Source organism: Rattus rattus, chromosome 4 (assembly GCF_011064425.1).
Source record: "Rattus rattus isolate New Zealand chromosome 4, Rrattus_CSIRO_v1, whole genome shotgun sequence".
In the NCBI taxonomy this organism is placed as follows: Eukaryota; Metazoa; Chordata; class Mammalia; order Rodentia; family Muridae; genus Rattus; species Rattus rattus.
Window position 1 is genome coordinate 109,970,153 of NC_046157.1, and position 23,718 is coordinate 109,993,870.

General features: G+C 46.7%; 1 protein-coding gene across 3 annotated transcripts; it reads left to right on the forward strand.

The window, feature by feature from the left end:
* Positions 1-333: 333 nt before the first annotated feature.
* On the forward strand, positions 334-23,147 carry Rab23 (RAB23, member RAS oncogene family). Of its 3 annotated transcripts, none has more exons than XM_032900886.1 (8): positions 334-598; positions 2,195-2,292; positions 3,940-4,166; positions 5,213-5,298; positions 15,414-15,570; positions 17,319-17,401; positions 18,744-18,836; positions 19,720-23,147. In XM_032900886.1, exons 3-8 carry the CDS (start codon positions 4,012-4,014, stop codon positions 19,857-19,859), a joined length of 714 nt encoding a protein of 237 aa, XP_032756777.1. In that variant the 5' UTR covers positions 334-598; positions 2,195-2,292; positions 3,940-4,011; the 3' UTR covers positions 19,860-23,147. The 3 variants fall into 3 exon arrangements, with proteins under 3 accessions (XP_032756777.1, XP_032756778.1, XP_032756776.1); XM_032900887.1 differs by having other exon boundaries at positions 3,947-4,166; XM_032900885.1 differs by having other exon boundaries at positions 2,195-2,287.
* The last annotated feature ends 571 nt before the right edge of the window (positions 23,148-23,718 follow it).

The window sequence follows — 23,718 nt, forward strand, 5'->3', positions numbered from 1 at the left end:
TGTGGGTTGGTTCTTTGAATTATTAACCATCACACTCTTCTATTTTGTCCAGTCACACCCTACAAAGTGTCTTCACTCAACACTTTTTTTGCACAGTCTTATCACTTCGATGCTACCACGTGCGTCTCAGGTGGTGACAGACTTCTGAGGCCCCTGGATAGGAGAAACAAGGCGCGTCTTCAGTAGGTTTGCACATCCTGCTCACCTTGGTCTCCTTGGGTACCAAGGCCTGAGGCTCCGCAAACCCAGCCCGTGCCTTCCCTGCCAGTGCAGGGCGGGGCCGGTGCTGAGCATGCGCAGACGAGGTGGCGCATGCTCCTCAGCGCGGCGGGCGGGAGTCGGGCGCGCCCTCCATCCCTACCGGCGTCGGCGACGAGTGGCTCCGTGAACCCGGATACTAATAAAGTTCGCTAGAGACTCTTAATCGTTCTGAAAGAGCGGAGCGGGTGCGAGGCGTCCGCGGGGAGGAACCGGGCTCAGTGCTGCGGGCTGTGCGTTCCGGGCTCGGTGCTGCGGGCTGTGCATTCCGGGCTGGGTGCTGCGGTTGTGCGTTCCGGGTTGCGGGCTCCGCTCTGAGGGTTCCGGGCTGTGGGCAGAGGTGAGTGCGGCCTGCGCGGCCTCGGCTCCGGGCTGCGGTGCCGCCGGGATGTCGCTGTGGGCGGGGACAGCGGCTGCGGGCGGCGCTCTGCTCCCGCGTCCTCGTGGGGACCGTTCTGCGCCGACGACCCCGGCCGCGGCTCGCACACCAGCCGCCGCGGCTTCCCAGGAGCCGGAACCGGAGAGTGGGAGAACTCGACGCGGGCGCGGTGCGGGGCGCACAGGGCTGCGCGACTCCGGCTGGGACGATCCTGTGCCTTCTGTAACGGGCCGGCTGTTGTAGGATGGCAAAACCAAACCCGGCAAACCTTTCTTTAGCAAGTTGACCCATCCTTCCCTTTGCCAACGCGAGAGACTGCATTGGTTGCCAAGGGATTTGAAATAGAGAGGGGAGGGGATTGATAATTACTGTCAGTTTTTAATTGTCCTCAGAACCGTGCTTTTCTAAGAATGTAATTGGGGTTTGCTTTTTTTTTTTTCTTTTCTTTTTTTTTTTTCTTTTTTCTTAAATGCGGGTGTGATTTGGGATAGGGTCTCACTCATTGTGATGTCTTGGCTGGCTTGGAACTTGTGTAGACAGGCTGGCCTCAAACTCAGATCCACTTGCCTCTTCCTCCTGAGTGCTGAGCTGCAGTGTTTTTAACTCTGGTTTCTGAGAATCTTTTTTTTCTTTTTTCTTTCTTTTTTTTTTTTTTCGGAGCTGGGGACCGAACCCAGGGCCTTGTGCTTGCTAGGCAAGTGCCCTACCACTGAGCTAAGTCCCCAACCCCGGTTTCTGAGAATCTTAACAGAAATCCCCGGAGCCACGAAATGCTTTCACGTCTTTGTTTAAATATTATTTTTTTAACTTTCTTTGGTAAAAAAAATAACCATTGGAGAGATTAGATTCATGTAGCCATGGAGACAAGTCAGGATTTGAAACCAGCCCTACTACCTGTTAAAACCTCCTGTTGTCTCTTCATATCTTAGCTCTTAATTCCTGATTCCTAGAAATCACTGAATGTTTTAAGAATGTCATTTAAGTATAACAGTTTGAAATGTTGATAACCGTCTTCAGTGACCATACATAAGCGCCTTTGGGATTCAAGATGCAACCCGTTGGCTATTCTGGAGGATTTCGTTAGATTTTTTTTTTTTTTTTTTTTTTTGAGACAAGATCTCAGGTGGTCCACACTAGTGTCAGACTTGCTCCAGTAGCTAAGGATAATCATGACCTTATGGTTCTTCTGCCTCCACCTCCCAAGTGCTGGGATGACAGACATCTGCTCTCATGCCAGGTGTGTGTGCGCTGCTAGGCACAGCATCCAGGGCCTTGTGGAGCTAGGCAAACAAGGTACCAGTTGAGCCACTTCTGTTCCCCACAGTTTCTTGTACAGATAATCCCCTCCTCCGTTTTAGTGCTAAGTATTTAATTAGGTAGATGTGTTAAACATATCCAGTTATATTATCCGCCCACTGAAGGACATTTGGGTACTTTTCAGTTTTACGTGATTACGAATAGAGTTGTAATAGGGCAGGGGGAGACGGCTTATTTTGTTGTTGGTGTTATTACTGAGGTGTTTGGTGTTTTCTTTTTTTTTTTTAACTTTACTTCTAGGGTGAAGAATTGTATAGATAGAGAAGAGGAAGTTGACTTCCCAGAACTGAGCCAGTGTGAGCCCACAAGCTGGATGAACACGGTCAGATCTTGGTAAGGTCTGTAGATTTGTGTTGTTACTGTTTTTGTTTTCTGAGGTAATATTTTACCATGTAGCCCTCACGCGTCTGAAACTCCCAGTTGCTCTCCAACCTCAGTCCGTCGTGGGAGGCCCACAGTAATGGACAGGGTTCATCACCACACCTGCTAGATTTAGATTAGCTCCTGAGCTTCAGGGAAGTAAGAGGCTGGTAGTTGAAGTCTTAGTTTCATCCTAGAGCATTGAAATCATAGTCTCTGAGCACTGGATCCAGGTTCTTTGAAGTTCTCCTGGGTTCCAGCATTTGCCACAGTGCAGAGTGTCTAGCATAGGCTCATGGTTCTAGCATTTACCAGAATATACAATCTCATGGAGGAGAGTGTCCATTTGGACTGGTAAGAAAACAAATGCCGAGATAGAATTGGTAGCACAAGAGGCTTATGGGGGAAGTTCCTGTGACCGCTGAAGAGCCTTAGGACTGCAATGCCCTTTGACACCGCTGAAAGGAAAGTTTCGAGGAAGGAGCTCCTGCCTGCACCAGCTCTGGTGGAGAGCCCAGTGCAAAGGAGAACCCCACTCTCCTCAGGCTAGTATCCTGTCCTCCAGTGTTCTTAGGCAAGTGTGGATCCTGCAGTAGATCCTAAAGGTGGCAGCGCAGGCATCTTTCTGAAGGGAAGGCTAAGCCTCACCCTTTGACGCTTCTTGGCTTCTCTTGTTTGATTTGTAGACTTGATCTCACTGTAGACCAGGCCAACTTTAAAGTTATGGTGATCCTCCATCCTCTGCCTCTGAGTGCTGGGATTGCAGGTGTGCACCAGCAGGCCCAGCTTGTGCCTCTCTTCAAAACTAGATTCAAAAGGCACTGCTCTGAAGTGTCCGATCATGGATGGTTAGATCTTCTCAGCAGGCCCGCTTTAGCAAGTGCTTCTAGAACATTCTTAGGACCATGAAAGTTTCCGAAGGACCTGGGGCAACTCTGAAGGCTTAGGAGAGTTCTTGCATTTCAGGTACAGTCTGTGTAGTGAATTTTCTGGATCTAGAAAATCCAAGTAGGCTGGTCATTTTAAGAATGAAGAAATTGACTTTCTATTCTTTTTAGTATAAAACATGCATATTCCGTTACATTGATTGGCTGATAAACCTCGACTGGCCTCAAACCAAAGAGTTTGTTGCATTAGGTAATTTGTGCATCTTTCATTGTAGTGTGCACACTGGAACAGTAAACCAAGAGCTCAACCTGATGCATGACCATACATTCTTACACAAGACCTGTCTTCAGGTGCTTAAAAACAAAGGATCTCTAAGGTCGGAAAGCAGTTTTCTCCGGTTTCCTGTCTATAAATGCATTTGTTGCTACACAGTGTGGGATTCACTGTGTTACTTAAAATGAATGTTTGCATGTATGACTTGCGCATAGCTAATGTTTGTAGTGTATCCTTGGTCAGCAACCCTGCGAGATGGGTATTATTGCCAGGAAACTGGATCTTGGAGAAGCTAAGTAATACAATTAGTTCTTCAACCCAATGACAATACTTTGTCTCTGTGGCAGAATTGTGCCCATAAATCTTCAGCTTTCAAAGGTTACCAAGGGAGAAGGTGGTCCGGGAGCCTCAGTCTTATTGCAACGCCATGTGATTGTTTCTTGATAAAAGCAGTTTTGTTTTAGATTGCAGGTCTCAGGGAGAGGGTCTGACCTCCTGGAGTTAGAGCTGCTCCAGAAACCGTTCCTGTTTCAAAAATGCTGGAGGAAGACATGGAAGTGGCCATCAAGATGGTGGTGGTAGGGAATGGGGCTGTTGGGAAGTCAAGCATGATTCAGCGCTACTGCAAAGGCATTTTTACAAAAGACTACAAGAAAACCATCGGCGTTGACTTTTTGGAGCGGCAGATTCAGTACGTACCCAGCGCTTTATCCCTTGGTTCTGATTTGAAAAGTGTCTGAGCCTTGACTGGAAAGAGAACAGCCATGCCAGGCAGCAAGTGGCAGCGGCGTGTGGAGCAGTTAACACTTCGGTTATGTCGAGGTTTTTTAAACGAGTCCTTACGTTGTCCGTACTGGCCTTGACCTTGCTTTGTAACCAAGGATGACCCCAAACTCCAGTCCTCTTGCTTGTCCTTCCCCCAGGTGTCAGTACCCCTGACCCCATGTTTATGTTTTTGAGACAGTCCTTTTGTTGCCAGAGCTGGCCTCAAGCTGTGTTGAAACAGTACCTTATGATGTGGCACAGATTGAGGCTATCCTCCCTCAGGGTCCAGGGCTGGGATCGCATGTTCATCGCGCATGCTGGCCCAGGAATAGGATAGTACTGTATTTGCCAATCTCATATTCACATAACATTTGAGGGGTTGGGAACTTAGCTCAGTGGTAGAGCCCTTGCCTAGGAAGCGCAAGGCCCTGGGTTTGGTCCCCAGCTCTGGGAAAAAAAAAAAAAAAGAACCAAAAAAAAAAAAACTTTTGAGAGCAGAGGGTGTAGCTCAGCGGTAAAGCACGTGACTAGCATGCAAAGGGACCTGGGTTTGATCTCCAGCACCACACAGGGATAGAGACCATAGCTACTGTAGTGAGAATCAACTACGCTACAACAGTTTGTCTGTCTGTCCTTCAGTGTAGAGGTTCACCAGGCAGGCAGCTGCTTCCCCAATTCTCACCGCATTGCCAGGACGCAGACCCATTTGGAACGGTGTAGTAAGAGGAGGAGATGATCTGACCCATGGCTTTCGCTTTCCCACCCTGCTGATCCCAGAGCCTGCAGTGATCTCCCACGGCTCATTGTGGAAAAACTGTCTGACAGAGAAGTGGTGTAGCTCAGCTTTCACGGCTGGGAACGTCATTCAGAATCATTTCACTCTGAAAAGTCAACGAGACAGCTTCGATTTGAAAATAAAAATGTGCATAAATGCTCTCCTTTCGCATGGAATAAATTCATCTCTTGTTTCAGAGTTAACGATGAAGACGTGAGGCTAATGCTGTGGGACACTGCAGGTCAAGAGGAGTTTGATGCGATAACGAAGGCCTACTATCGAGGTAAACCGGAAACTTTCTTTTGGGTAGATAAAGAAACAGTGAGTTTTCGTGTGTCTTACTTAGGGTTTCTGTTGGCCTGATAAACTGCCGTGACCAAAAGTAAGTTTAGGAAGAGAGCGTTTATGTCATCCTACAGTGTTCAGGTCACACTCTCCATCAGAGGGCAGTCAGGGCGCGACCCAGAGCCCGAACTAAAGCACAGACCATGGAGAATGCCGTTTCTCTTGCCTAACATGCCTAGAGCCCTGAGTTCAATCCCCAGGACCAGAAAATGAGAACAGTGATAACAAAGGCAGTGCTAGCTGGGTGTGGTGGCACCAACCGTCATCTCAGTGCTAGGGAGGCGGAGGCGAAGGATCATGGCAAGTTTGAGGCTGGCCTGGTCTCTGGGAGGGAGGGAGGGAGGAAGGAAGGAAGGAAGGAAGGAAGGAAGGAAGGAAGGAAGGAAGGAAGGAAGGAAGGAAGGAAGGAAAAGGAAGAAAGAAAGAAGAAAAGTTAGTTTTAGGGAATTTTTAAAGATCCTGGTTCAGTATCCTAAAGATTTTTTAAAGAACTAAAGCTTTGTACTGTAGACAGTTTGTCCCACCCTAAAGTCCCATGACGCCCAAAGGCCTTGGAGACAGATCAGCCAGAAACTGGCCCAAGTGTTTCTTTTGTCCCTCCTTCAAAACGACATTGGCATCAGGTTTATTTTCTTCTCCATGATTGAATTTCGTTTTTGTTTTTATGCTTTGGTGCTGCTAAGGATTGAAGCCCGGGCGAGGCACATGCTCCTGAGTCTCCTGAAGCAGCCTCCTGGGTAGGGGTTACAGCCTGTACCACTGGCTACTCCAGTAACTTTTAGAGAATCCCAGATCACACCATTCTCTGTAAACTCTGTTCTTCTCCAGAACTACAAAATGACCCTAGTGTTGTGACTTGCATTGTAAACACGATGTGTAAATACTTTGTTTCCTTGGACTAAAAGACTTTAAATGGCTTTGGTTTCTGTAAGTCTGTCCTTTAACTGAAAATGGCCTCAGTGTATAAAGAGCTGCCTGTGAAGAGCTCCCCACAGTGGTGTAACTAACTCCTATCCAGGTAGGTCAGGGGGACAGAAGAGCAGAGCACTGTTGGCTCCTCCGGTGTGTGCTCCTCTCAGCACACAGGCTGAGTGAGGGGGAGACGGTAGCAAGACTCTTACATTTGAGAGGTGCTTGGTCTCCCTATATGGTTTCTTCGTGGTTCCGTAAAATCACTGAAAACAGAAGAACACCTTCAGCTCAGCTTAAGGCACAAACAAGGTGTATTAATTTAGTTAATAGAGAAGTCTGGAAGTGGTATAGCCTTTAGCTATCAATTTGTAGGATTGCAGCTGGATGTGGTTTATGCCTTTAATCCCAACACCCCAGAGATAGAGGCAGGTGGATATCTATGAGTTTGAGGCCAGCCTGGTCCACATAGTGAATTTTAGGCTAGCCAGGGTTACAGAGAGACAGAAAGACCCTGTTTCTGTGAAAAATGATGTCTTCCCTGGATGATATGCCCAGTGTAGTTTTTTCTCCTCTACTGTGTATATGGCGGAGTATTAAGTATTTAGTCCCCCATCACTGGTGTGTACATGGTGAGTGTGAAGTACTTTATTGAGTACTTAGTCCCCCGTCACTGGTGTGTGCATGGTGAGTGTGAAGTACTTTATTGAGTACTTAGTCCCCCATCACTGGTGTGTACATGGTGAGTGTGAAGTACTTGATTGAGTACTTAGTCCCCCATCACTGGTGTGTACATGGTGAGTATGAAATACTTGAATACTTAGTCCCCCATCACTGGTGTGTACATGGTGAGTGTGAAGTTCTTGATTGAGTACTTAGTCCCCCATCACTGGTGTATACATGGTGAGTGTGAAGTGCTTGATTGAGTACTTAGTCCCCCATCACTGGTGTGTACATGGTGAGTGTGAAGTGCTTGATTAAGTACTTAGTCCCCCATCACTGGTGTGTACATGGTGAGTGTGAAGTTCTTGATTGAGTACTTAGTCCCCCATCACTGGTGTGTACATGGTGAGTGTGAAGTACTTGATTGAGTACTTAGTCCCCATCACTGGGATGCTCTTTCCTAGCATCTGAGTAACATGAGGCTAAGCAGGCTGAGGAGCAGTCTTTAAGAGAAAGGCAAGTGGGGTTGGGGATTTAGCTCAGTGGTTGAGCGCTTGCCTAGCAAGTGCAAGGCCCTGGGTTCAGTCCCCAGCTCCGAAAAAAAGAAAAAAAAAAAGAGAGAGAAAGGCAAGTATGGTGCTTTAGGCCTAGCACTCTGGAGGCAGAAGCAGATGGATCCTGTGAGTTCAAGGCCGGTGTGGTCTACATAGTGAGTTCCAGGACAGCCAGGGCTATGCAGAGAGACCCTGTCCCAAACAACAAACAGAAAAGAAAAAAGAGAGAAAGAGAAAGGAATGCCAGGCAAAGTCATTAAGGGAAAAATTCCTGATCATATAAAGTCTGTTAACCTACATGACCTGAGCTGCGTGTTTGTTTTTTGAGTGGGCTCTGGGGGTGTGTTCTCTGAATCTGACGTAGTATTATTGCGTGTGATGTATAATAGGAGCATCATAGTCATCAACCAGGCCTCATGATGTGAAGAGAGCAAAGCAGGGATCCTAACAAACCAAAAAGTCTACGTACGTGTCCCTGTGTCTACAGATTCCCTGGTGCCTCCTGGGACATTCTGTTTGATGTTTGGAGCACTCGAAATGATTCACTCTCCTTTAACTCCAGTCTTCTGTCCAGTCCGACTCTGTAGCTCCTCATGTGGAGTGGCTAGCTCTAATTTTAGAAGAGATTGGTCTGCGTTATCTAAGCTGTTAATTCTCACTTGTGGGTAATAACCCGATTTGTCCTATTATTTTGCTTTGAACCAGGGCTAGTTTGGGGAAATTAAAGAGGAAGTTACATTACAGGAGAGTTCAGATTACAACAGTGTCTTTCTAGTTCTTCTCAGCAGTATTGTCCTTTCCCCCTTGTACCAGGTGTTTCTCTTAAGGGTAGGAAGAAGAGACCACTCCAGTGAGAAACAAGCTTACCAGGACCTTACTTCTCACTGTACACAGCGGGAAGTGGGACTGCACTAGGAGTGATTTTGTAGTATCGTTCATTCATTTCCTGTTGGCAGGATGTGAGTTTTACTTAGTATCTTTCTAAACCTAGCTAATTGCACAGTGAGTTACCTTGAAGATTCATTTAATCAGGGAACATGGACTCTTACAGACTCCATTATTTTCCATAAAATCTCCATTGACCATTAAGAAGTTTGACCATTTCCCCATAACCAAGGCATAGATTCCATCTGTGTTGACATTGTTACCAGTCTGTGCTGTGTAGAAGGACACATTTCTTCCCACCTCTGTCTTTGAATCAGCCCTGGAAAGTTGTCTGGTATTTTTAGACCACTCCTGAAATATGTCACTTTCCTTTCCAAGAGTTCCCCATCTTTTCTCCTCTGCCTTTTTAAATTCATTTTTACTTTATGTTGAAGCGTTTGCCTGAATATCTGTATATGCACCACATGTATGTGGCATCCTGAAAGCCAGTAGGGGGCATCAAGGATGCCCTGGAACTGGAGTTCCACGGGTTAGGAGCCACCATGTAGGTGCTGGGAATGTCGTCTGGAATTTGAAGCCACCACGTTAGTTCCTATGGATCAGAGATCACGTGATTGGTAGGTTTTGTGAGGTACAATACTGGAAGGTATCTAGGCCACATTGACTGGGAGCTGGTCATGGGGCAGGCTGTGCTGCGACGGAACGTGGGTAGGCTCAGCAGAGCAAGTGCTGTGTCTAGGAGTTTGCTGTATCCTCTTCTGGTAGGATGGCAATGCAAATAGTTAACTGAAAATGCAGAGAATTTATTCCAGTGCCTTGGCTGTAGAGGTTGGAGCTGTAAAATACAGGTGTACAAAGAGGAGTTCCCATCGGTATGGGACTTACAATAGCGCTCTTCCTGGAATTTTTAAAAGTCCTTTCCTGGGAGTAATGAGAAATTTGAATCTTTTCAAAAATAAAGACTTGGGTCAAGTAAGATGGGTGGTCTGGGGAAGAAGCAGCCACAACTGAAACCGCCTAGAGAGGGCAGACGTCATTCACGTCTTCAGTCTTCAGGATCGGCATTTGCTATCACCTAGGAAAACATACTGAAGAATATTTTACAATTCTCAGACAACTTCTAAACGGGCCCAGGATAGGGTTTTAAGCCCTTAATTGACGGTGCTGTAGAAGGTGAGGGCCCAGCCTTTCTGGGGTCCAGATATGACGTGAGGAGGAGGTGCTACATGTCTGAGGTGGACATAGGAGCCTGAGCTCATGCTGTAGCCTGGGAGGCAGATCAGAGACCTGACAGGGTCCTCCGTCGGAGCCAGAGTAGAGTCCATAATGCAGTTTCTTCCCCAACAGTCGGCATCTTAGTTCAGTCAGCTTTTTATCTCCTTGGAGCTCATGGTGGAAGCATTTTGTAACCAATTACAAATTTTTTATTGCCATTTCTGTAAGACCACTACAGTCGTGTCTAAGGTAAGGTCCCCGTTAGCAGAGGTGGCTCATGTAGTTTTTCGTGCCCTTTTGTATAGGATGCCCAGAGATTATCTATCTCCAAAGGAGAGCAAACTGGAGAGATTTTGGCCAGGCCAAGGGGAAAGCTTACCTTTGCGGTTGGTTTATAGGTGCTGTTTGTTCGCCTGACCAGTCCGAGGACTGGGTATGGTGAGCATTTGTATAATAGGCCAGATTTTACAGACAGACTTAAGTACTTGTCAGTAGAGTGAGCTCCATAATCACTACGTAATTCTTCAGCAATGCCCGAGGAATAATTCCTTATGACAGAATCTTTCCTACCATTAGGCAGTGGTTTTCCAGCAAAGGAAAGCTTCACCCAGATGGGCAAGCACACAGATTTTTTTCTAAGACATATTTATATCCTTGTGTTGGAAGCACTCAGATAATGTCTAATTGATAGGCTTCACATGGTCATCTGGTAAACAGATATGTCTTGTCGAGCAATGTCGTCTTTGGGACAAATAGACTGTCTGGAATATATTGTGAGCTACTGTTCGGGCAAGCTTCCAAAAATACTGTTTATGCCAAGAGGTCATTCTTTCTGGTGTCCAGTGAATTAGCTATGTTTTCCGGAAGAGCACGTGGGTACTCAGGCTGCTGTGGGCCTGCCCACAGGACCCAGCACAGGTGACTCGGCGCTGAGACTGCAGCCCTTCTATTCTTGTCCTGGGGCCACCTGTTGAGTCTGAAGGAGGAGCTCAGGAATAGCGTGGTCATCTTGAAGTGGATGGATTCTTTCCTGCGTGTGGTTTCAGACACTACCAGCCCAGTATCACTTCACTGTTTGTTATAGACGTCCTATTTGGGCTAATGGTTGGGATCTAGAACAGATTCCTTGACTATTTTGAATAGTCAGAAGTCCTGCTTCTGAAGCGTATCATGAACCACTCCCGGTGTGTTGCCATAAGGTGGGTAAACGTTTAACTGTTTTATCTTCTGGTTAGCCTGCTGCTCTGGTTAAGGCCACAACTTTAGCTGTCAGAGAAGATTTAATCACAGGCAACGAGTACTCTCAGTTTATATCAAGAGTAGAAAAAATTAAATATCCTGGTGGAAAATGTCCTTGCTCATGTCATAAGTAAAATAATTCTGTTTTTCTAGTAGATGTTTCCAGTTGGTTGTCTTAGGCTAAAGATCTGTATTGTCTATTTGCGTAGCCCTGTTTCTCCTTGTTCGTCTGATACAGGGACTAAGGTAGAGAGGTGCGGTGCACTAGGAAATGTCTGGAGACAAGAGCAAGGTGTTTCACAAGAACCTAAGCACCTCAGGTCTAGAGAAGTGGCTCAGCAGATATAGCATCAAGCTCACACCTATCATCATCTAGTCCCAGGGTATTGACACCCACTCTCTTCAAGGGCATCAGTATCCATATAGTGTGTACATACATGCCTGCATAACAGACATACGGACATACAGACATGCGTAAATACACATAAAAATGAATCTTAAAAAATTTGGGCAACTCTCAGTAATCCTGGATGTGATGTGAATTCAGCAGCAGTTCTGTGTGATGAGGCACATGTGTATGTGCATGTGTGTATGAGTGCGTGCGTGCATGTGGCTGTGGGTGAGCTCCCTCATGCATGTGTGCACATGTACATGTATGTGTGCATGTATGTGTGTACATGTGTGTATGGGTGTATGTGTGCGTGCACATGTATGTACATGTGTCTCTTTCTTAGCTTGTGTTTAATAGAGCAGCAGTGACTAAGATGGCCCTCAGGCAGGCCGTATATTCCAGCTTCCGGCTCTGACTGCTGATTGACACACCAAGGGGCCATGTCTTGCCGTGCTCTTGAGTCAGCATGCCCAGTTCCCTGTGTCTCATGAAACGGGAAAGGGAGGGTTGCGGTTGGGTGCCCTAGTGTGGGGTTTGGTAGTCCTTCCTCACTTGCTGCGCCTTTCTCCAAGTCTAGCGGTCCAGTATCATTGTTCCTGTTGACATGGGCTTGAACAATTAATAGGTAGTTAGTCCTAGTAAGCCCCGAAATTGTCTGGGTTTTGTTTTGCTTTTGTTTTAGGGGTAGGAAATTTTCCACAGTAGCAGAAATACAACTCAAGGGTTATGAGGAATCCCAAAGAAGTCACAGTATAACCCAGTTGTTCATCTTCCGGTTGGCAAAATTACATTTTACCTTTTGATACTTTATGGCCTGTCTTAGCTAGTTGGTGTCATAAGACTGTGTGTGTGAGACAGGTATTGTGTGAGGGAGAAGCCGTTCTAGTAGGTCATTGACTCACTGCATCTGAGCAGACTCACAAGAAAACTATAAATCAGATTTAAGGATTTAAGAAAACTGTGTGGGACATACGAGTATCCTGTGGCCTCACAATTCACACACGAGTCTTGCATGTGAAGGCAAACACTGCTGCTTGATTAAACAGGGATGCCAGGAGACACTGCAGCAGTCTGACTGCAAAGCAGGCTTAGAGAAGGTTGGACAACAAGGTACAGGTATTAGGTGCCATTGGCTGACGGGTGGTGAGGGATGACTTGACTGAGGCTTGGAGCTCCTGCACCCGCACAGACCCCCACAACTGTCCCTTTGGCTCCCTTGTTGTACTGTGGTGCTGTAAGGGCTATGCCAGGGTTATAAGCCTTTCTCTCAGAATTCCTCTGGGATGGTTTGATTCCCTATAGACCGTCTTCCCTCAAAGTGTGTCATTTATGTTAGGTCAGGGATCAGCTGGGGCCGCTGATCTTATTTACCTGTGTCTGGTGAGGATTTCAGTCCGTGATTCCATGGTACTTGTGAAAGAAGGCTGTCAGCCTCCTCTTATAGAGTTAGTTCTTCTGGCTTCTTCATAAGTAGTGTGGAGCATGGGGGCCGCTGTCTCCCAAGCTTGAAGTCATCTTTTGCTTTTAGAGAAAGGAGCGAAGAGGATTTTGTGTTTCTACATGTGTAGAGTCTATTTTTAAATATTTATTCATTTATTATGTAGAAGTACACTGTAGCTGTCTTCAGATACACCAAAAGAGGGCATCAGATCTCATTACAGATGGTTGTGAGACACCATGTGGCTGCTGGGAATTGAACTCAGGACCTCTGGAAGAACAGTCAGTGCTCTTAACCACTGAGCCATCTCTCCAGCCCTGGATTTTGTGTTTTTAAAAAGTCACATCCTGGGCTGGAGAGATGGCTCAGCAGTTAAGAGCACTGACTGTTCTTCCAGAGGTCCTGAGTTCAATTCCCCGCAGCCACATGGTGGCTCACAACCATCTGTAATGGGATCTGATGCCCTCTTCTGGTGTACAACTAGAGTTTACTCACATACATAAAATAAATAAATATTAAAAAAAAAAAAAGTCACATCCTAACAGCAGATAGGGCCATAAATCAGCAGCGGAAGAGTTGACATCTACAGTTTCTCCAGTTGAAACTCAGCAGGGGTTTGCCTTGGAGGCAGCAGTGGAGGGGTTAGAAAACCCCACTGCTTGGATCTTACTTTTACTCAGAGGAGCAGAGTCTTAAACATGGCGGGATTTGAAGCAGATGGTAGCTCTGGTACCCAGCAGGGCCTTTTCTGCCGCATGGTTAACAGTTATCTCTATTTCTCCCAAGGTATTACGGGAGAAAAGGGAAAACTCTGGATTCCCATGCAGCAGCCCTATTCCAGCCTGGGGTTTCTCTCGAGGTCTCCAGAGGCCTTTCCTTCTTCCATTTCGGGAGAGCATCAACTTGAGTTTCTTTCAGTTTTGAAATGTCCAGGCTTTTTACAAGTTCCCTTGCCCCAATATGGGGGGAGGTCGTAGGTCTCTTTGTCGGGAAACTGAACTGTTTTAAGTTAGGCTCATAATCTGGGCAGCCATGTCTTTTCCCGCTCATAATAGTTCTTCAGAGTTGATCTGCCTGTACTGTGCGGCCCATAGTGTCCTCAAAGCAGCAGATCTTCTGGCCTTTCCATAGTGCAGTGTTTAACAAAGATCACTTCGTCCTCTAATAATGCAAGTCTTCATCCTTAATAACGCCGATCTCTGTGCCAGACAACAGACAGACATGCCTGGCCACATGTGCTCACCGGCACAATCGTTTGCCGGTGTGGGACAGTTCTGGGTGACCCAGTCCTTGCCGCCTGAGTCTGGAGCTGGCATGCCTGGTACTGCAAGCGTAGTCGGGAGCCCAGGACTGAGACCCCAGGTCCTGGTGGGGAACCTGCTGTTGCCTTGCTCAGTGCTGTGCTAGTAAAGTTGTGAGTTCCCCCTAATGCTTTGTGCTGACATGGGTGGCTCTCAACTACAGTCAGAAGCTGCTAGTTCCCAGTGGGTGCTGGTTAGTACAGACATTCCTAGTGGGCAGAGTGGTGAGGTAAGGAGGGAGTGCTCAGCTGCGGATGAGTCATCTGTGTCAACCCCCACCCCGAGTCAGAGTGCAGGGGACACCCTAGGTGGAGGGCATTTAAAGGGGTAGAATGGGAAGAGAACTGTGTGATCCTGACTTCCGGGCATGGCTTGGCTGTGGTACTCCGCTTGTCTGCTCAAGACCTGTACCACATCAAGCCAGTTAAGATTCCAGCCTGGATGAGCTATTGCCAGTGGGCGGCTCCAGAGGGTGGGAGTCAGTAGCCCCCGTCCTGGGTGGTAGGTTTTCCCTGTCCCTGTGAGATTTAACACCATTATTGGTGTCTCTGGTCTGTTTCAGTTTTCTCCTCGAATTGCTCCTTGAGCCCCACCTCCAGCCCCAGGGATTTATTTGGGAGTGATCCTAGGAAGCAGTAGAAAGGGGAGGGTGTTAGGGAAGGGGAAACTTTGAACAGCCTAAGGCTACTTCTACTTTGAATATAGACGCTAATTATCACAGTCGGAAACTTGGGTCCAGTCCCTTTAAAGAACCTTGTAGAGCTGCCTAGGGAGGCTCAAGGCTTTACCAGATCCTCTTGGGAATGCCCTAAGAAACCCAAGGCTCTGCAGAAACAAGAAGACACAAATAAAAACAAAATCCCTTAGGCACAACAAGGTAGCCAGTCAGTGACCGCACAGAATGGGCCTCTGCAGCTGTCCCACAGGGGAGGGACACAGGCAGGGGCTGGCCTATCCCAGTGTCTGCCTGGCCAGTGTCTGCCAGTTGCTTAGTTACTCCCAGGTCACCTCAGCTCTTGCACCAATATTATGTCTTCCTCTGGCCTGACATTCCCTTGGTGCCTCTGGCCTGACATTCCCTGGTGCCTGCCCATTCTATCACCTACCTAATAGCTGGAGAGAGGCTGTGTTTGCCTTGCCCTTTGTTCCTCAAACCGCACTGAGCTCTCCTGAGATCTGTGCTCTAAAGCCTTCACCTACTTTCCTCTGCCTTTAGGTGGGAATTAAGCCATGCTCTATAATGTTTAACTACAACTGTTCAGGGTAAGTTAACCTTGACACTTGAGCGGCTTGTTCTTCACAGCAGCCTGTGCTTTTGAATTTGAAAGTCCGTTGGCTGCAGTCTAAGCAGATGGTAAAACCTGCGTTGGGTATTGGTCCAGTGGAAGTCATCTTTGTCTGTGCGCTGTACACAGTCGCTTTGCTAATCTGGTGACGTTTTCTTTTGTGATCTTGCAGGAGCCCAGGCTTGTGTGCTTGTGTTTTCTACCACAGACAGGGAGTCTTTTGAAGCAATTTCCAGCTGGAGAGAAAAGGTAGTAGCGGAAGTTGGAGATATACCAACCGCGCTTGTACAGAACAAGATCGATCTTCTGGATGATTCATGTATCAAAAAGTAAGATGTCCTCCCTCCCTCCCCTCTCTCTTTCCTGTTCTTTGTGGCTTCTTTGACTATCCCCGACTCCCCTTGCTTAAATCTGTATTAAAGCTTTTCTCGTACTGATTTGTCCTGAAATTCTTCTTTCTGTGGTAGACATAGAAATCTGCTGCCACAGGAGACAGTAGGTAGGGCTGATGTGCTTCTCCTACCCCATGGTGCATAACTAGATTCCAGCACTCTAGAGGCTGAGGTTGGGCTGCCCAAGTTATGGGCTAGCCTGGGCTACATAGGAAGGGCCAACTTAAAAAAAATTAATTAAAAAAGGGAAAGAAGAGAGCAAAGGTTCTCTAGGTGTTTTAATGTAAGTAGATCTGTGTGCATGACAATAAGCAAGTTTTGTATTCTCAGACTGTTCGGTTTAGAAGATTAAGTGTGTGTTAGAGATGGGGGTGTGAGGTAGGGCTTCACATGCAGGCCTTGTTATTTGAGGCAGGTCTCTCCAGCAACATGGAGATCATTGCTAGACTTAAAAAGAACAAAACAGAAAACCAAAACCAACAAGCCCCAGTGACCTTCCTGTCTCCACACCCCTACAGCTGTGGACTTTAAGGCGTGCGTGAGCTCGCACCCCACTTCTTAGCTGGGTGCTTGGATCTGACCTTGTAGTTCTCATGGCTGTGCAGCCAGCCGTCTTTCTTTTAACCATGGGGCCATCTCTGTCTTCCCTCAAACTCTTTAACAGTTACTCATCCAGATGTTTACCTGTACATGTTTATTCTTCCGTATTGATAATGGTTTGCTAGCTTTTGAACACTTGCTTTAGTTTTAACCTTTCTTTCTTGCTTTGCCTATTGAGAACGTGTGTCTGGTTCTGTGGCCCAGGCTGGCTGCAAGCCCCTTCCCTGTCCAGGTGAACTCAGACCATCCAGCCTCAGCCTCGGACCTGCTGGGCCTGCATTCATGTCCTGTATACCTCGGGGAGGGTCTCTTTTGAGGTGTCTCACTCACTCGGAGGAGGCCTTCTTAAGGGATACTAGTAATTCTCATAGTCTTATAAAATGACAGCCATTTCCTGAAGAGGAACCATAATGACTTTGATGACCTTACTGGACATAGGCCATCCTTGGTGTCAGGGTTGGGAGAGCTACCCAGGAAATGCAAATCAGGAATCTGGGGGTCACATAGTCTTCACGAAAATAAAGATCCATCTCCAGTGTGGGCACTGATGTGCTCACTTTGGCTTTGGCAGGAAGAGGAAGACAAGGACCTTACAGGGACCTGACTCAAATGCTGTTAAGGAGCTTCTTGGCATGATCCCATGTATTCTAGCGTGGCCTCCAGTTCTTATAACTGAGGAGGACCTTGAAACTTTGACTCTTCTGTCTGCCTGTCTACCTGTGATGTCATGCATGCACTCTCCCAACTGAGCTATGACCCCAGACCCAATTTAAGATATTCTGTAGAGAAAAGTAATGTCTAAGTGTTTTGTTACATTTTGTTCACAACTATTATAAATGATTGGTGGATATCCCACAAGGACAGTACAGGATGGTCCTGCTTAAGTGCTGGCCACTCAGCTGCCTTTCCATTTTAGTTAAGGGGGAGCAACGTCAGGCTTCTTCGGAAAACACATTGCACTCCTCCACCCCCAATACCCCTTCACCCCCCATTGCCCCTCCGGTGTTACTCAGACACTTTGAAAAGTAACCTAGGAGAGCCTCTCAGTGGTAACTTTACTGGCTTACTTTTTAATTGATGTGCAGTGAGGAAGCTGAGGGACTGGCCAAAAGGCTAAAGCTGAGATTCTACAGGACATCCGTGAAGGAGGATCTAAATGTGAACGAAGGTAATTACTGCAACAGAAGTTTGGGTTGTTTTAAAAATGTCATTTCTTTGTGGTTAATTTTGAAAGTGTTCTGTCCCGCATGAGTCAGTAATGTTCGTGGTTACTCGCCACTTCTTCTCCTCTTTTGCCAACATTTATTGTCATAGCCCTTCAAGCTAAGCTATGGTCCAGTACGGCGCCCAGCAGGTGTTCGACCCTGCAGCCCAGAGTGGGAGGAGGTCGGGAACCAGCTCCAACTGGTGGTGTTCCAGCCTCCACATGCCTGTGCCACACACAGAGCAAATAACTAACTGAAGGACATGTTACATATATAATCTACATGTTCCTCATGCATACTTTTAAAAGGTACCCAAATTATTGTATTATTCTACCAGGTAGAAAACTCCACCAGGCAGCAACATTTCTTCACCATTTTCTAGTTTAAGAAAGTAAGGTTAGGGGTTGGGGATTTAGCTCAGTGGTAGAGCACTTGCCCTAGCAAGTGCAAGGCCCTGGGTTCGGTCCCCAGCTCTGAAAAAAAAAAAAAAAAAAAAAAAAAAAAAAAAAGAAAGGTTAGCCGGAAGGTGGTGTGGCACAAGCCTTTAATCCCAGCACTTGGGAGGCTGAGGCAGGTGGATCTGAGGGTGAAGCCAGCCTGGTCTCCAGAGTGAGATCCAGGACAGCCAGGGCTACACAGAGAAACCCTGTGAACAAGACAGAAACAAACAAAGTATGATTAAAGACAGTTGTGAGGTTTTCTCATTCCGGAATCTTCATGTTTGAATTGCAACTGGGTTGTCCTCAGGGTCTTTATTCTGTGCACTTTCCTTCATCAGAAGAAAGGGAATGTGTCTTTCGGGACTGAACTCATTTAAGCAAGGCGTGGTGGGTGCGTGCCCATACTCCTAGCTCTCAGGAAGTGCAGGCTGGAGTTCAGGCTGGCCTGGGCCTTGTCTCCAGAGCTAAAATGGAGGATGAGTCAGGGTAACGTGGCAAGGTGTTCAGCATGGTTCCAGCTTCTCAGACAGCAGAGCTGGAGGGTACGGAGGGTACAGTGCACTCGCTCTCTCTCTGGACACTTCAGGGACTGGTATATCATTGCACTTCTCAGGTACTGCTCAAATAAGTTCTAAAAGTTGAATTTAACTAATTCATATTCTTTTTTTTTTTTTTTTCGGATCTGGGAACCAAACCCAGGGCCTTGTGCTTGCTAGGCAAGCGCTCTACCACTGAGCTAAATCCCCAACCCCAATTCATATTCTTTTAATCTAGTTTAAAATTAATAGTGAGTATAAATATTGTGATCTGAAAATAGACCTATTTACATAGTCACACTGTGTGTGTGTGTGTGTGTGTTTTCTAGTTTTTAAATATTTGGCTGAGAAACACCTACAAAAACTCAAACAACAAGTAACGGAAGAACCAGAGCAGACACATTCGAGCAGTAACAAGATAGGTAAGTGCTTGGGACACCCCAGCCGTGCGCCGAGCTGGCCCTCCTGTTGCTGTAAGTACTTTAAGTGTGTGACGCTCATTTCTTTAAGAAATCTGGGTTCTGTCTGTTAGAATCATGGTCACTGAGCTTGGTGGGAATTAGCTCTCTCGTTAAAACAGGACTTGTTACTTCTGAGTTTTCAGTCCACACAGCAGTGACGCTGTTCAATGCTGTCTTGGCCTTGGATGCTCACTGGACACTCGAGGCAGGGCACAGTCAGGAGTGCACTCCCACCCTTTGTACATCCTCCTTCCTTCCTCAGGAAGGAAGTTAGACTGCCTTTGAACATCCAGTGGGTCTACGCTTCCTCATGGTGCTAAACATGGTCTGTCGTGCTTGGACTCACTGACAGCAAGGTCAGACTAAGCTACATAGAAAGACCTTGTCTCCAGAACCCCAAACAGGACGATAAAGTGCAGTACGACACTACATCCCTGTGTGCTGTATACTGTTCATCACCAGTTAGGCTGCAGCTTCCCATGGTGCCTATGGCCGACCGAGTTTTGTGTATCCTGATGCTCGGCAGTCCCTGAGTTAAAGACCTGTTGTGTGCACAGCCCACATCAAGGTGCAGTGAAAACAGCTTCCTCTTTCACTCTCTGGTCACTACCGATCTGCTTGTGCTGTTTTAGCCTCAGGATGCAGTTACTGGAGATATGGAGCGGTGAGCTAGAGCGCACTGAGTCATAGGGAGGTGAACTGACGCTTAGGGTGTCTCTGTTCTGGTACAACAAGAAACACAAACACCCGATGTCCCGGATTCTCTGTCCCACTTTACTAATCCATGGTATGCCCGTGACAGGACTTGGAGTGGACCAGTCACTGTGCTTTCCCGTTTATACAGGTGTCTTTAATGCGTCTGTTGGAAGTCACTTGGGTCAGAATTCAAGTTCCCTTAATGGTGGAGATGTCATCAACCTTAGACCTAACAAACAAAGGACCAAGAAAACCAGAAATCCTTTCAGCAGCTGTAGTGTACCCTAATTGTTTTAGGGAGGAGAAAGCTGAATTGCACCGTGCAGTTAACCGCACCGAGTGTGGGGTGTCCCGAGTGTGTCGGCAGGCCTCGCACCTCGCTCTGAAAGCTGACATTGTAATGTTGCTCTGCCGTGCTTCTCAGAATGTAGACGGAGCCCTCTGCTGGAAATTACTGCCCTGTGGACTCACTCTAGTTTTTTACATTAGACGAAGCTTCTCCTGTTTTTGAAGGAACACCATAGGAAATGTCAAAAACAGGTTTTGCTGAATTTGCAATGCTGAACACTAGAACAACATGACTAACTACATCAGTAACTGTTTACCCTGACGGACCAAGGAGAGATGGCCGGCATTCTTGTTCTGAAACTGGTCGTCAAGCTTTTCTGGAATGTTCAACCTGAATGCTTAACAAATATACTGCAGGGGAAACTCGGCCTCCTGATACTGCACCACAGCGCGTGTCGTCAGTGGTACTCGTGCAATATCTGTGAAGTGTGGACTGTGGGGTGTGCATGCAGACGCCTGGCTGGAGCAGGTCTGTGCCCTGGGAAAGGGTGTGCAGATTCTAATTCGTTCCCTCAGACGACCATTGTGTATGTTTCTGGCCTCACATGAGCCCTCAGACATACTCTACAGAACGAATTTCTACACAAGTGCACCGTGTGCCAAACACTACCCCTAATTTTTACAGTGCTTTCCTATTAGAATTTGCATTTACGGCATCTTGTAGAGGCCTTGTGACAGTGTAGGTGAAGGGAATGTAAACATCTGAATGCTAGGGCCTCTCCCTCGGGGGAGTTCTCCCAGCGTCTTCTCAGGGCCGCAGTAAGCACAGTGGGCTTATGCTGTTATGTGCTTAGCTTGTGTCCAGTACACACAGCAGCCTGCGGCCACTCAGAAGACCTGTGGAGCGTGCACACTGGCTTCTGTCGGGCTGCTGACCTGAGACCAAACTCTGAACTTCGGAGATGAAGGGACCCATCTTCTCAGAGTGACGGTCTTTGGCCCTCATCCAGGTTAGAGATTTCCTGAAGCCTTGCAGCTCGTCAGGCAGCCCTTGGCTCACACGTGGTATAGCCTTCACCACTCGTGCTTCAGTTTTTCCGTGGCCTTGGGTCTCCATGGCACCTTATCAAGACCTATCGGTCAGAGGCATCTGCAGCGATGTGACCCAGTGTGTAACGAAGGTCGGAAGCGTGTGAGTCAGACTCACACTGCCTGCCAAAGAGATGACGTCATGAACTCTACTAAAAACTCTTCGTCAGTAGTTTTGTTTTTAAAGTATCGATAACCCGTTTCCACAGTCTTGGTTTTCATGTGGCTTCAAAATATATGAAAGTGATTTTTCTTGGAATATATGCTATGAAGTCCTTTTTTTCTTTTTTTTTTTTTTTTTTTTAACTAAAATATAAAATAGTTCTTGTATTTCTCTTGTCCCTTTTTTAAGTTACCCTTGGCACACCACCCCATGCTGCCCCGATTCCTGGTGTGCACACAGAGGTTACGGGTCCTTGCTCCATGGTGGCCCACATGCTTGCTCTTCACGCTGCATCCCAAGCCGGCCAGCCAGGCCGTTCCTCTGTGTGCTCTGCTGTTAGAGCCCCCACTGCCGGGGTGAGGTGGGGACTTGGTTCCTCACAGTGGTGCTGCTGTGAGCCACCATTGTTCTCTTTGAATACAGACTCTTCAGATTTTGCACTAATTTGTTGGCAAATAAGTGAGTTGCCATTTTTAATGACATTGGCAGAAAATGCATTCCTTATAGAATATTGTAGCTTTCTTCATAGTCACTAAATGCATGGTAGAAAGGTGTGCGGTATGTCTCTGGGAAAGTGTCTGCTGATGGCTGCACTTTCCTTAATATTTGTTCTTTTGTCTTCCCCCTTCCCCAACCCCCTCACCCCACCACACCCCAGAGCTGAGGACCAAACCCAGGGCCTTGCGCCTGCTAGGCAAGCGCTCTACCACTGAGCTAAATCCCAACCCCTTCCCTACTATTTGTAACAGAAGTTTATGTGTTTTGCTTTATCCATTTTTTAATGGAAGTGTTTGTTACACATTTGAACTTTTACTTTGCATTACTGTATTTTATACCTAACTTTAAAAGGTCTAAAATCATCCACAAGTAATATTAATTTATCATTGTAGTCAATTCTGAGACCTTTAGGTCACATTGTGGGTTTCTTCTGTAACCGTAATTCTTAAGAACTTCAGTATGAAATTCTAGAGACGCCCCCTGTCGATGAACGCTGTCCAGGACTTGGGGCCATGGGACAGTTGTGCTCTGGTTAACTGTTTTGCAGTGTCACCGTTTTTAGTGTTAGGCACGTAGCTGTGGAGTAGTTGCCGTATCTAAGTTCCTCAGGTTTCTCCCAGTCTCTGCCTGTGAACTAAATAGTACATAAGACAGCCCACATATGGCCGTGCAAATAAAAGCAGGTTGGACTGCTGCTTTTTGTCCACTCAAGGTGACAGCACACGTGGAGATTTCAAATTACAGCTAGCGCTACCACAGAGGATGTGTGACCCCTTCCCTGCCACTGAAGTCGGGCAGTGCAGAGAACTCAGGCTGTGGCCCCACTGTGCCTGCCACTAGGGACCAGGGTCTTTGAGAGGATTAGGATGAGCTGTTGGCCTTTTAGCCTGATGTAGCACCCTGAAGTGCTCTTGTAATCTGAGATGTCTCTTGCCTTCCGAGGATTCTGGTGACTGCTATGAGGTGAGCACCTCACAGAGAATTGGTCACAGCCAGCGCTGATATGCAGGGAGCCCAGGGAGCCCATAAGGGGGGGGGGGGGCTGTGGCCTCCACAGCCTTAGGTGAGCAGGTGACTTTACCCACACTAACAGTTACTACAAACATCATGTTACTCTTAAGAGTTTCACATACAAAACCTAAAAATCCGTCCTAGAAATGAAGTTATCTGCACACAGGTGAACAAAACCCCAGCAGGGTCTGCCCAGCAGCCAGCCCAGATAGGAGGATGATTTGGCCACAAGAGTTTTTGTTACTACTACTTTTTCTGTTGTCTCTTAAAATATCTATAGCAGGATGTTGATAAAATGGTATTTTAAAAATAAAATCTTTGAATCAAAGGAAAAACTTAACCCCTTCTATATTTTTGTTACTAATAAATAATGCTTTTGTAAATCCGAATGGAAAACTACTTGTATGTATTCATATTGAGTGGTACTTAATACCTTTGGGGTTAATTTAAAAATGTACTACTTGATTAAAATTTCCAAAAAGATAAATTCCAATAACCAAAAAGAATAAAGCATTTCAAAGCTAGAATCAATTGTGTGTGGTGTGTGTGGTGTGTGTGGTCAAAGAGCCAGATGTTGGGGCAGCACAAGGCCATCCTTGGCTACAGAGTTGACCAGCATGAGAGCTTTCACTCACAAATAAGCAGATGTGACTCCCTCAAACATCAAAATATCTAGAAATATGTCCCACCTAGCTACTTCTTTTAGTACTGGCCTGGGCGCCAGTTACTTAGTGTCACCCAATAGTCACGCTTTAAATGGTTTTGCTACAAACATTTCTTTTCACTACTCGTCTTTAAAAGTCATGTTCTTGTTTTGAGGCTTCAGTCTCCAACACTATCCTACCTTCTGACTTAAACCTCTCTCAGCTACTCTCTAATTTACACCTCACTCAAACCAGCATCACCTCCTTGCCCTGTGCCCTCTGCTGGCCGAGAGGTACATTGACTGCTCTCACCATCCTCTCTGCAGAACATTCTGTCCAGTTCACCTCATTCCTTGTCTGAGCAAACGAGTAGAGAACAGCTATGTTTAAACTCCTTCGTGCCCCTGTTGCTGCTGCCTCCGAACCTGCAGCTGTTTCTCCCTTATTTTGTGAA